The following is a 13,177-nucleotide window of genomic DNA, read 5'->3' on the forward strand; positions in this document are numbered from 1 at the left end:
CTAATTCTAATCTTAGGACTTATACATGAATGGAAAATAGGAATACTAGAATGAAGAAATTAAGGAGAATAGTTAAATATAACATTTACTTTGCAAATAAAAATTATTGAATAATCAATTTCTCTTAACAGAGTAAAGAAGTAAAATTACAATTAATTTCGACTTAAATTTAAGGATAATCCTCATACTCAATTTAACTGAAGCTAAATAGAAGCTATTCACTGTTAATGAAAAAATTGATTATATCCAGTTAAAAGAATAAAAAGAAAAGGAGCCGCTAACTACCTTTCAAGTGTATTCACTTTATTCTTATTTATATAGTTTAAAAAAAAACAATACACTTTCAATGTATAAATAAATAAATTTTATAAATGTCTAGAGAAAAAATTCATAATAACAATTTCAATGTTAGGCTTTTAATTAAGCTATCTAAACAAAAAAAAAAAAAAAAAAAAAAAAAAAAAAAAAAAAAAAAAAATAAAACTTAAGAATATTTAAAGTAAACCTATCAAAAAAAAAACCTAACCATCGAAAAAATCCAACTAAACCACCTGAAACAAAATATTCCATCCAACCAGAATCAACTAATCTATAACTAAAATAACAAAAACTAAAAAAACGATTTAAAAAAAAACCTGAAGAATAAAATCTTAAAAATCATATAGAACTAAAAAAATAAAAATAAATTAAACCAAAATAAAAATATAAAAAACTTAAAACATCATAAACCAAAAAAAAAAAAAAAAAAAAAAATAATAAAGGAATTAACTTAAAATCAAAAGACAAAACAAAAAAAAAATCATCCTCAAATAATCAAAATATAAAAGAACCAACAAATAAACAAGAAAAATATAAAAAAAGAAGAGAAATATTTATAAAAAAACTGTAGCAAAAATTAATATAAGGAAAAAAAAAAGAATTAGAAGAAAATAAATAATAAATTAAACGCAAACTATAAATAAAAGTAACACCAACAAAAAAAAAAAAAAAAAAAAAAAAAAAATTCTATAATTAAACAAAAAAAAAAACTCTAAAATAAAATCCTTAGAGTAAAATCCAGAAAAAAAAGGAAACCCACATAAACAAATTAAAGAAACAAAAAATGCTGAACTTACATAAGGACATTGCTTTACCAATCCACCTATAAATCGAATATCTTGACTTCCTAAAAAACAATGAATAAAAATTCCAGAACACAAAAAAAGTAAAGACTTAAACAAAGCATGAATCAACAAATGAATAAAACAAAGAGTTAAAGAACCCAAAGAAAGAGTAAAAAATATAAATCCTAACTGTCTAAGAGTAGAAAAAGCAATAATCTTTTTTAAATCATTTTCTAAACAAGCAGCAAATCCAGATAAAACTATGGTAATCAAAGAAATAACTATTAAAAAATAAGTATCACAAAATAAAATAAAATAATTAAAACGAATAATTAAATAAACACCAGAAGTTACTAAAGTAGAAGAATGAACTAAAGAAGAAACAGGAGTAGGAGCTGCTATGGCCGAAGGTAACCAAACACAAAACGGAAACTGAGCACTTTTAGTAAAAGAAGCAAATAAAACTAAATAAACCAAAATAATAAAATCATTATTAAAAAAATTAATATAAAAAATATAATGAAAGGAACCAAAATTTATAAATAAACCCAAACACAAAATTAAAAATACATCTCCAACACGATTTATTAACAAAGTAATAAGACCAGAATACAAAGAAACTCTATTTTGATAATAAATAACTAAACAATAAGAAACCAGTCCCAAACCATCTCAACCCAACAATAAACAAATAAAATCAGGTATTAAAATAAAAAAAACCATACTTAAAATAAATATAAAAACCAGATAGTAAAAACGAATTAAATTTAAGTCACCCTTCATATAACCTAAACTATAAAATAAAACACAACCTCTAATTAAAAATACAAAAGACATAAAAAAACAAGAAATTCAATCAAAAAAAAAAATTAAACTTATAGAAAAAGAATTAAAAAAAAAAAATAATCACTCAAAAAAAAAAACAAGATTATACTCAAACAAATAAATACCAAAAAAAAAAAAAAAAAAAAAAAAAAAAAAAAAAAAAAAAAAAGATTGTAGCAGAAAAACATAGCCTATCCTCAAAAAGATCTTTGACATCACAAATCAAAATTTTTAATTAAAATAAATAAGCAAAATAAAAAAAAAAAATAAGTCAAACATTATATAAAAGATGGGAAAACAATGAAGAAGAAGAATATAAAATTCACGAACACAACAAGAATTAATTAAAATTAAATCACCAGAATATAAACCATGCTGAGTTAAAGAAAAAATTATCACTCTATAACAAGCAGAAAAAAATAAAATAAACATCAAAAAAATAACTGAAAAAAATCTTCATCTCAAAATAGAAATAATTAAACAAATTTCAGAAAATAAATTCAATCTAGGAGGACAAGATATATTCATAACACAAAACAAAAATCAAAAGAAACTAAGTGAAGGTAAATAATTAAGTAAACCCTTAACAATAAAGAATCTTCGGCTTCCTAACCGATCATAAATAATACCAATTAAAAAAAAAAGACCAGATGAAACAAAGGCATGAGCAACTATAAAAGATAATGAACCAACAAACCCAAGACCAGATATAGTAAATAATCCACAAATAACCAAACTTATATGACAAACAGAAGAATAAGCAACAAGCACCTTTAAATCTCTTTGAACTATACAGAATATTCTTACAAAAAAACATCCAAATAAACAAATACTAACAAAAAAATAACCATAATTAAATAAAAAATAATAAATATAACTTAAACAACGAATAAAACCATAACCACCAAGCTTTAATATTACACCAGCTAAAATTATAGAACCCGAAGTAGGTGCCTCAACATGAGCCCTGGGCAACCACAAGTGAAATCCAAATAAAGGAAACTTAATCAAAAAGGAGAATAAAATAATAAACATTAAATAATTATTCAGCAAAAAATCAAAAAATAAATAATTAAAATAACCATAAAAACTATTCAAATAAAAAATTCTAAATAAAAAAGGAAAAGAACCAAAAAGAGTATAAAAAATTAAAAAAAATCCCGCACTTAAACGTTCAGGCTGATAACCTCACCCAAAAATTAATAAAAATAAAGGAATCAATCTACACTCAAAGAAAAAATAAAAATAAAAAAAATCAATAACAATAAAATCCAAAAACAAAAAAAATAATAAAAAATGAAAACAAAAAATATAAATCTTAGACAACAAATCAAAATAATAATGTAAATAAACAGATAATAAAACAACAATAAAAATTCAAATTCTCAAGCAACAAAAAATATATGAAATCCTATCAATTATAAAAAAATAAGAAATAGAAACAAAAAAATCAAAAAAAAAAAAAAAAAAAAAAAAAAAAAAAAAAAAACATAAACAAACCAACTAAATAAACAAATCAATTATTTAATACACAAAAAAGGATCAAAGAAAAAAGAAAAAAAATAAATTTTAACATAAGGTTAATCTATCTAAATAATCTCTTCTAGAATTACGAATTAAAAAAACCAATAAAGAAAGTCCTAAAACACCATCACAAACACCAAACACCAAATAAATAACTAAAAAATAATAATCAAAATCAAAATAACCTATAAAACCAAAAATAAAAAAAAAAGAATAAAGTAATAAATATTCAAGCCCCAAAAGACATAAAAGAAAATGCCTACGAACAAATAAAAAAATAATTAATCTAAAAAAGTAACCAAAAAAATAAGTAATTATCATAAGTCAAGTTTAGGATAGTTTAAAAAAAACAATGATCTTGTAAATCATAATTTAAAAAAAATTTATCTAAACAAAATCAGTAAAGAAAAAATCATCTTTAGTATCCAAAACTAATATTTTATATTAAAATACTTACTGAATTTTCACAAAATATTTAATTTTATCAAACATTATTGTATCTCCAATACTTAAACACCCCATATCACTAGGATCAATAATAATTTTTCAAACAGCCTTAATGTGCAGAAATAATTCAATAACAATTAAATCATCATGATATCTCTATATTATATTTTTAACAACAGTAGGAGGACTAATAATTATATTTATATACATATCAAGAATCGCATCAAATGAAAAATTCAAACCAAGAAAAAAAATTTTTTTAATATGAACACTAGTAATATTAACCTCTATTGTTATTAGAAACATAGACCCAACAACAGAAATAACTACTAAACTCAATGAAATAAAAGAAATAATAACCGAATTAACTGAAGAAAAATCAACAAGAAAATTTTTTAGAATATATAAAATAAACATTACAATTACAATAATATTTATCCTAATTATTACAATAATCTCAGTAAATAACATCGTAAGAACATTTGAAGGACCACTTAAAAAAACTTATGTTTAAATCTATACGTAAATCAAGACCAATCAATTCATTCTTAATTGATTTACCAAGACCATCAAATATTTCATTATGATGAAACTTTGGATCACTTTTAGGAATATGCTTAATAATTCAAATTATCTCAGGACTATTTCTAGCAATACATTATTCACCAAGAATTGATAAAGCCTTTAAAAGAATTGTACACATTACCCGAGAGGTAAATTACGGATGAATAATTCGAAACATCCACGCAAATGGTGCATCACTATTCTTTATTCTAATCTTTATACACACAGGACGAGGAATATATTATGGATCATTTAAATTAAAAAAAACATGAATATCAGGATCATTAATTCTTTTAACATTAATGGCAACAGCATTTATAGGATATGTACTACCATGAGGTCAAATATCCTTCTGAGGAGCAACAGTAATTACTAATTTAATTTCAGCAATTCCTTATATAGGAGAAATAGTAGTACAATGAGTATGAGGAGGATTCGCTGTAGACAACCCCACACTTAATCGATTCTTTACATTCCACTTTATTTTACCATTCATATTATCAATAATAGTAATACTACATTTAATATTCCTGCATGAATCCGGATCATCTAATCCACTAGGAATAAAAAACAACATTGACAAAATCCCATTCCACCCATACTTTACAACAAAGGACATCTTAGGAATAGCAATAACAATAATTATTTTTACAATAATAATTAATTTAAACCCATTCCTAACTATAGACCCAGAAAATTTTACTCCAGCAAACCCACTAAGAACACCCCCACACATTCAACCAGAATGATACTTTTTATTCGCATACGCGAATATAATATAATATAATATAATATTATATAATATTATATAATATATTAATAATATAATATATTGATAATATTAATATTATAATATAATATAATATAATTGATATTAATATTATATTATATAATAATATTATAATAATATATTATATAAGATATTATATTAATATATATATAAGATAAGATAATATAATAATATAAGATAATATAATAATATATTATATAAGATATTATATTATATTAATATTATATTATAATATAATAATAATATTAATATTATAATATAATATTATATATTATATAATATTATAATATAATATAATATAATATAATATTATATATTATAATATAATATTACAATATATTATATTATATTAGAATATAATATATTATATTATATTATATTATATTATATTATAATATATGATATTATAGTCAATAATCTTTATTTCTGTACAAATTTTATTAAGGTTTTTCATCATAAATAATTATGATGAATTCATGTACTGTAAGGTATGAGCTCTAGGTACATTGAATATTTGCCTAGAGTGCATTTTAATAGCAGGAACATGAAGATCTATTTTAGTTAATTTCCAGGAGTTAACTGCAAATCCATTAATGATAGATTTAAATCTGCGAGATTTTCCCTATAATATAACGAAGACTTATACTACATAAAGATGCTACGATTTGCTTATGATGTAGTAATTCTAGCTGAGAGTAAAACAAATTTATAAGGAACAATAAACGGTATGGATGAAGTCCTACGCAAGAACTACCGCTTGAAAATAAACAAGAACAAAAGAAAAGTAATGAAATGTAGTAGAAATAACGAACATGACCACTGAATGTAAAAATAGGAAGAGAAAAGATTATGGAGGTAGAAGAATTTTTTTATTTGGGAAGTAGAATTACTAAAGATTGACGAAGCAGGTGCGGTATAAAATGTCGAATAGCACAGGCGAAACGAGCCTTCAGTCAGAAATATAATTTTCTTTACATCAAAAATTAATTTAAACGTCAGGAAAATATTTTTGAAAGCATATGTTTGGAGCGTAGCTTACTATGGAACTGAAACTTGGACGATCGGAGTACCTGAAAAGAAATCTTTTCTTTTAAAGATTATGTCTGTACCTGAAAAGAAAAGATTAATAGCTTTTGAAATGTGGTGCTGTAGGAGAATGTTAAAAATCAGGTAGGTGGATAAGATGACAAAAAGAGGTGTTGCGGCGAATCGATGAAGAAAGAAGCATTTGGAAAAATCTAGTTAAAAGAAGAGACAGACTTATACGCCACATATTAAGGCATATTAAAGCAATAGTTGCTTTAATATTGGAGGGACAGGTAGAAGGAAAAAAATTGTGCAGGCAGGCAACGTTTGGAATATGTAAAACAAATTTTTAGGGATGTAGGATATAGGGGGTATACCGGAATGAAACGACTAGTACTAGATAGGGAATCTTGGAGAGCTGCATCAAACCAGTTAAATGACTGAATACAAAAAAAAAAATAAACTTAGGCAATTGAAAATTCTCCAATAGATTTACTTAATCGATGAATCATAAAAGGATAGACTCTGTTTTCTAAAATACAAATTTTTTAACATTTCTATCTGTACACTTTCAATTAGTCTAATACTGTTTTTTTTTTCTTAATTTCCAGTATTCCAAATTATTGAAAAATCCTACAGGCCTGTACAATTTAAATCAATCTTCCATTAAAAGAAAGCTGAGTTTCATAACATGTTTTGAAAGCCCGTTTCATGTCACATGATACAAGATAATAACATAACATGGTACACAATGTACACGTATTGTGAACTGCAGTGTTATATCTTACACAAACACAAACCAAGAGAAGGCACTCAAATTTTATATTAACATAATGTATCTCGAAGTTCTCCCCGGCCAACCTATTCTACTCGTGAAAGTAATGAAAAAAGTTTATATAAACATATGTTTTAAAATGTTTCGTTTGCCAGTTACGGCCAGTGAAAGATTTCGCTCGTATTTCAGCTACCCTTGTGAAATGAGGTCGTATTGAAATTTTTAGGACGTTAATCAAAGGTAGAGTTAACGATTTCTAATGGTTCTTGACCTGAAAAATCGAATAAAATATGTCTCAGAATCGTATCTGCATTATTTTTTGAGAGATCTGGGGATGAAAACCAATAAATTTGGGTAAAAACCCTGTTTTTTTTATGTTAGACGTACAATAGCTTTGTTAAATGGGATAAGATGGGATTACAAATACACACAAAACTTTTAGAGTATTTAATTACGAATAAAATAGTATAAGATAAATTGAATAAAACAAAGAAAAGTTTGAAAAATTTGTATTTTATTTAGAATCAGTATATTACTACATTTGTTAGAAAAGTATTATTAAAAAAAAAACAAATTCTTTTTTGGTAATATGAAAAAATTTACAAACGCGAAACTGAGAAGCACAACCGCAACCAGCTCCGACAACTCAGGACCACCAATCTGGTACTCCCCAGAGTACAACCATTGCATTGTTGGTCGACATATAAGTGAAGGTACCGAAAGTACCATGTCGTTGCCCCCCCCCCCCTCATGTGTGTAGATATTATTGACGTGGGGTTGGATTTAATCCGGGGCTTATTATTATTTTTTTAAATGATAATTATATTTAAAAAATAAGCGAATATTTTAATTTATAAAAGTTTTTGAAACTATCTTTATAAAACTATATGGGTGATTCAGACAGTAGACAATGGTTTTTCCAACTGTTAATATATTACCTGCAGTTGTGGCAGTTTTATGGACTATTACAGTGTACTAAAAAACAACCTCACCTTAACATTTCACGAAGTGTAATTTACATTATTTATGTGCATAGACTGTAATTAATACATAAAGTACATGTAAAATAGTAGGTTTATGTAAATATACAATTAAAATATATATATACGAGGTGTGATAAAAAAAATACGGTGAATAATTTTTTATTAAAAAAGTAATAAGGTTACATAGAATTCGATTTAATCTCCTTCAAAGTACTTTCCTTGGCTAGCAAAGCACTTATCCCAACGTTGACTCCATGACTGGAGGCATTTCTGGAAGGCGTCTTTCGGAAGGGCTTTCAGCTGCTCGGTCGTGGCCGTCTTAGCACAGTTTTAATTTTTGGGAAGAGCCAAAAGTCGCATGGTGCTAAATCCGGTGAGTATGGCGGATGTGGACAGACAGGAACACTTTTTTCGGCCAAAACCTCGCGAATGAGAAGCGAGGTGTGACACGGCGCGTTGTCGTGGTGAAGAAGGAAGCCATTGGTCCATTTTTCTGGTCACTTTCTTCGTACGTCGTTTCGCAAACGTTGCAGTACACCCTTATAAAATTCAGAGTTTACAGTTGTTCCCCTTGGAACGAACTCTGATCGCACTATGCCCTCACTATCGAAAAAACAACGAACATGACCTTGATGTTGGATTTTGACTGACGTGCCTTTTTAGGGCGAGGAGATGAACTGGTTTTCCATTGGGAACTCTGCATTTTGGTCTCAGGGTCATAGCCATAGACCCAACTTTCATCTCCAGTTACAATTTTGGCCATGAAGTCCGGATCTGCATAAAGACGACCCTTCAACTCCATGCAAATTGACACACGATTTTCCTTCTGTTCATCACTCAAAAGTCTGGGAACAAATTTTCGTATAATATATAATATAATATATATATAAATATAAAAAATAATATCAAAATATTGTTGTCGTTGTCACCATCACCCGCTCAGCAGAGGCGCCGAGTATACCTTTTTCGAGTGTACTTGGTGGACGGCAAATTGAGGAACACAAAGGTGGATCTCAGAGCACTGAGCCTCCACAGTGTGGTTGTTATGATACCCCGCGATCTAACATCTGGGAGAGTGTGCGCCTATTCGTCGGGGCATTCTCAGAGATAAGAAGGATAACCTGGATAGTCCTGAGCCAGGTGATATATTTTACGAGGTTTTTGAGAAAAGTAATGAGACTGAATTTTTACTTACCAAAGTTTTTATTTTTTTCAAACAACAATATTATCCTCTTCAAAGTTATTCCCTTGGGCAGCTATACACCGGCGGAATCGTTGTTCCCAATCCTGGTAGCAGCGCTGGAAGGCTTCCATTGGTAGGGCTTTTAAATGGTCGGTCACAGTCTTTTGAATGTTCTCTAGAGTTCCAAAATGACGTCCTTTTAAGACACGTTTCAATTTCGGGAATAGGAAAAGTCACAAGGACTCAAATCAGGTGAATAGGGGGGGTTGAGGAACCGTAGGAAAGCGTTTTGAGGTCAAACATTTCCTGACATGAAAAAAAAAAATTGTCGTGTGACACGGGGCATTGCCATGATGAAGCATCCACTTGTCTGCAATGTCTGGTCTCACGCGAATCACTGTTTTCCTGAGCCTTTCAAGGACACCTCTGTAAAATACTTGGTTGACAGTATGTCCTGGAGGAACAAATTCTTTATGCACGATACCCCTTCTGTCAAAAAATCAAATCAGCATGGTTTTGATCTTTGACTTGCTCATTCGACATTTTTTCGGTCGAGGAGATGACGGAGTGTGTCACTCTTTGCTTTGCCACTTTGTGTCAGGATCGTACTCAAATATCCAGGATTCATCACCTGTGATCACACGATTGAAGAATTCTTGGTCATTGTCAATCCTCTCAAGATCAACGCACTCGTTTCTTCGATTTTCCTTCTGTTCCGTTATGAGGTTTTTCGGCACCAATTTCGCACAAACCTTTGGTCTGTCAAGATTTGATGTACAGTGAAAGTGTTTAAATTTAACTGTTCACTCGTCATCCTTATTGTTAAACGACGGTCTGATCACAAGAACCCTCACACGCTCAACGTTTTCGTCAGATTTTGAGGTTGAAGGTCTCCCTGAACGAGGTTGATTTTCAACGTGTTCTCGGCCTTCCAAAAATGATTTGTGCCAGCGGAAAAAACTTGTGCTCTTGATAAACAATGCTCCCCATAGGCCTTTCTCAACTTTTCAAAGATCACACTTGCGGATTTCCCATTTTAACACACAAAATTGATTGCACAACGTTGCTCTAAATTCCGATGCTCCATTTTCGTAACACACAACAAAAACACAACTTCACTGATGGCGCTGTCAAAATAATGTGTTGATTGAACTGAGTTGAAACTCGTACTGAGCATTTGGAAGGGATGATGAACAAACCGGTCTAGCACAGACCAGTAGACACATCGTTGCCAGATCGCTCGTAGTGTTACCAATCTCATTACTTTTCTCACACACCTCGTATAGCCTTTTCAGGCTAGGATAGGAAGACTCAGTCTGAAGTAATGTGTAAAACTGTTTTGGGCCAAATCCTGGTAGAAGGGAGGTGGTTTTATGGCCAGCATTTTGTGCGTAATTGATTTCCACGTCCCTCCCCAAAAAAAAATTACTATTATTTATTTCCACTATTTAAAAGTTATTTTTTTTTATCAGTAATTGAGTTTATTTTATTAATAAGATGATCAGTTACATTTGAAAATGTAGTATTACCTCTAAAAGATCTAGAGGTTATATATATATATATATACACGCACACACGCGCAAACACACACACACACACACACACACGAGTATATACAGTTACATTCATTGCATTTAATTTTATATAAGCCACTATATAAATAACGCGTATATTTAAATAATTCATATTTATATATATATATATAAATATACGCGTCTTCGCAAATCAGCTGATTTCGAAGTCGAGAGTTCCAACGTTGAAATCCTAGTAAAGGCAGTTACTTTTATCCGGATTTAAATACTAGATCACAGATATCGGTGTTCTTTGGTGGTTGGGTTTCAAGTGGCCGTCATCTGGGGTCAATCATGAACTGTTTCAAAAGATTGATGCTAAAGGGCGTGAAAATCTACATTTTTACCATCTCGGAGCTTTCCAATGAATTCCTGCAAATTTCCAGGACTGTTTTTTTTGGAGGTAGTGACGGAAAAGTTAGGCTACCGTAGGTAAGGAACAGGCGGGAGATTTTTTGGCAGCCGTAATTTCTAAGTTACGAGGAATTTGTTTCTAAGACAAGGTACGATAAGTGCCTAAATTTAATTGGTAATTATGTTGAAAAGTAGAGGAAAAATGTAGTTTTAAGATGTATGTAATAAAATGTATTTTCCTACAACTGTGTTTTATTTATGACCAAACTGAAGTTACTTTCCGAACGGCCCTCGTATTTAAATTTGATCATGCATTCATCTACTGCGTAATAAGATAGTTTCACTGCTACCTTAAATCATTTTACATATTTGTTTAATTTAAAATAAAACACACTTTCTAATTACATCTAAATATTTAAAAAGTCTATTTAACTTGTAAATTTTTCAGGAGCTAATGTAATCAGATGGTGGAAAGATGACACTGTGATCTGGGATACAAGTAATAATAGTCTGGTAGTTCCTACAAATGTACGAATGTTTGCATCAAATAATACACTTGAGGTATCTGATGTAAGTGCTTCTGATACTGGAGAATATATATGCCAAGTAGTACGACCAGAACCATGGGGTCCACTTAATCAAATACATGCTATCGAAGTGCAATGTAAGTGATATATTTAGTTTTTTATAAGTTCTGTTTTAAATAAATAACTTAAAATAAAACTTTTGAAAGTTTTAAAACCTGTTTTAACCCTTTAATACCAACATCATAAAAAACTCTGTGTTTCCAAACATGAGTAAAATTTTCATATACTTATGTAGCTAAATAATATAATTATTAATTTTAATTTGAAAAACTATTGTAATAATTTTTTGGCATATTAATGAAGAAAGGATGAATGTTTATATTTTCCTGGGGTATTTTTGTACTTCTGTAGGTTAAACTGTATTCTAGATAAACTAGTTCTTCCTGAATGTTCTGGTAATTTCCTCTGTAAAGCTGAAATTCTTTTTTAGTTTATTCATGAGGTCTGCTATTTGTTGGTTCTAGTCTGGTTTTAAGTTTATTTTTCTTTCTATGATGTGCATTACACAACATTAGAAACGCTGTTTCAACTACCACTCCACTAACCTTTTGTAGCGGAATGATCGAATTTCTGCTTTAATCCAATAGGTTCTGCATCAAAATCCTAGTCAAGCTTGGCATTTTTCATACATTACAGAATTCATCTTTCATTAGTAACTGCAATTACTAAAATAAAGAAATATATTAAATAATTGTTCATCATCAATAACATTATTCAGACACGAAAAAATCAGAATCAGTTCAACTTCATTTATCTCATCCAGTTCTTAGAAAACTTATACATTTCTTTGTTCAGTATATCTCTGGTTTTTCACCTATGGAAGAACTAAAAAGTAAATATTTTTATCATTAATTTTTTCCTTATCCAGAAAAATTCCAGTTACCTAACATAATATCTTCAATTTGACAAACAAAACATGAGTTGATCATCATACATCATGAGAACTTTTTAAAATGTGTATTTTATATATATATATATATATATATATATATATATATTTTTATATCAAAGATGAAGTAAAAAAGATTTGTGTACCTTTTCAAAAACATCTCGCACTCAAAATCAGATTGACAACATTCACGCTTATACGCATCCAAAAACCTAATTACCTGTTTTTTATACCCAACTACTTAAGTGCATATGCTTGCAAGGATGGGTGAATTATATAATAGCAATTCAGGTAAAAAGTTACTAAAAATAAAAGATGTAATCTAGAAGAACTTAGGAACTTTTCTGAACAGAGAAAATTAGATAAAAATTCTATTTTTGAAGTTAATATAAAAATATCCACACTTCATTAAATTTTTCAGTTTGTATTTTGAAAATTACATCATGCATAATTTTAAGATTACCAATGAGGCTTTGCCCTCTGAACGTGTAATATTACTCCATATATAGTACTAAAAACTACTCCCATAAATAGTAGCAATTCATCACCTGTAATC

At 28.6% G+C, this 13,177-nt stretch overlaps 2 protein-coding genes across 2 annotated transcripts in view; both read left to right on the forward strand.

Moving 5' to 3' along the window:
• Positions 1-13,177, forward strand: part of LOC142318930 (neurotrimin-like) — a 160,973-nt gene that overhangs the window by 114,387 nt on the left and 33,409 nt on the right. Inside the window, exon 3 of the mRNA XM_075355614.1 lies at positions 11,594-11,809. Coding sequence (XP_075211729.1) covers positions 11,594-11,809 — 216 coding nt within the window. The remainder of the gene's footprint in view (positions 1-11,593; positions 11,810-13,177) is intronic.
• On the forward strand, positions 3,835-5,230 carry LOC142318932 (cytochrome b-like). Its single transcript, XM_075355616.1, is given in 1 exon segment — positions 3,835-5,230. A coding segment is annotated over 1 exon segment (807 nt). The 5' UTR covers positions 3,835-4,405; the 3' UTR covers positions 5,213-5,230.

The sequence above is a fragment of the Lycorma delicatula genome, chromosome 2 (assembly GCF_047948215.1).
Source record: "Lycorma delicatula isolate Av1 chromosome 2, ASM4794821v1, whole genome shotgun sequence".
Lineage (NCBI taxonomy): Eukaryota > Metazoa > Arthropoda > Insecta > Hemiptera > Fulgoridae > Lycorma > Lycorma delicatula.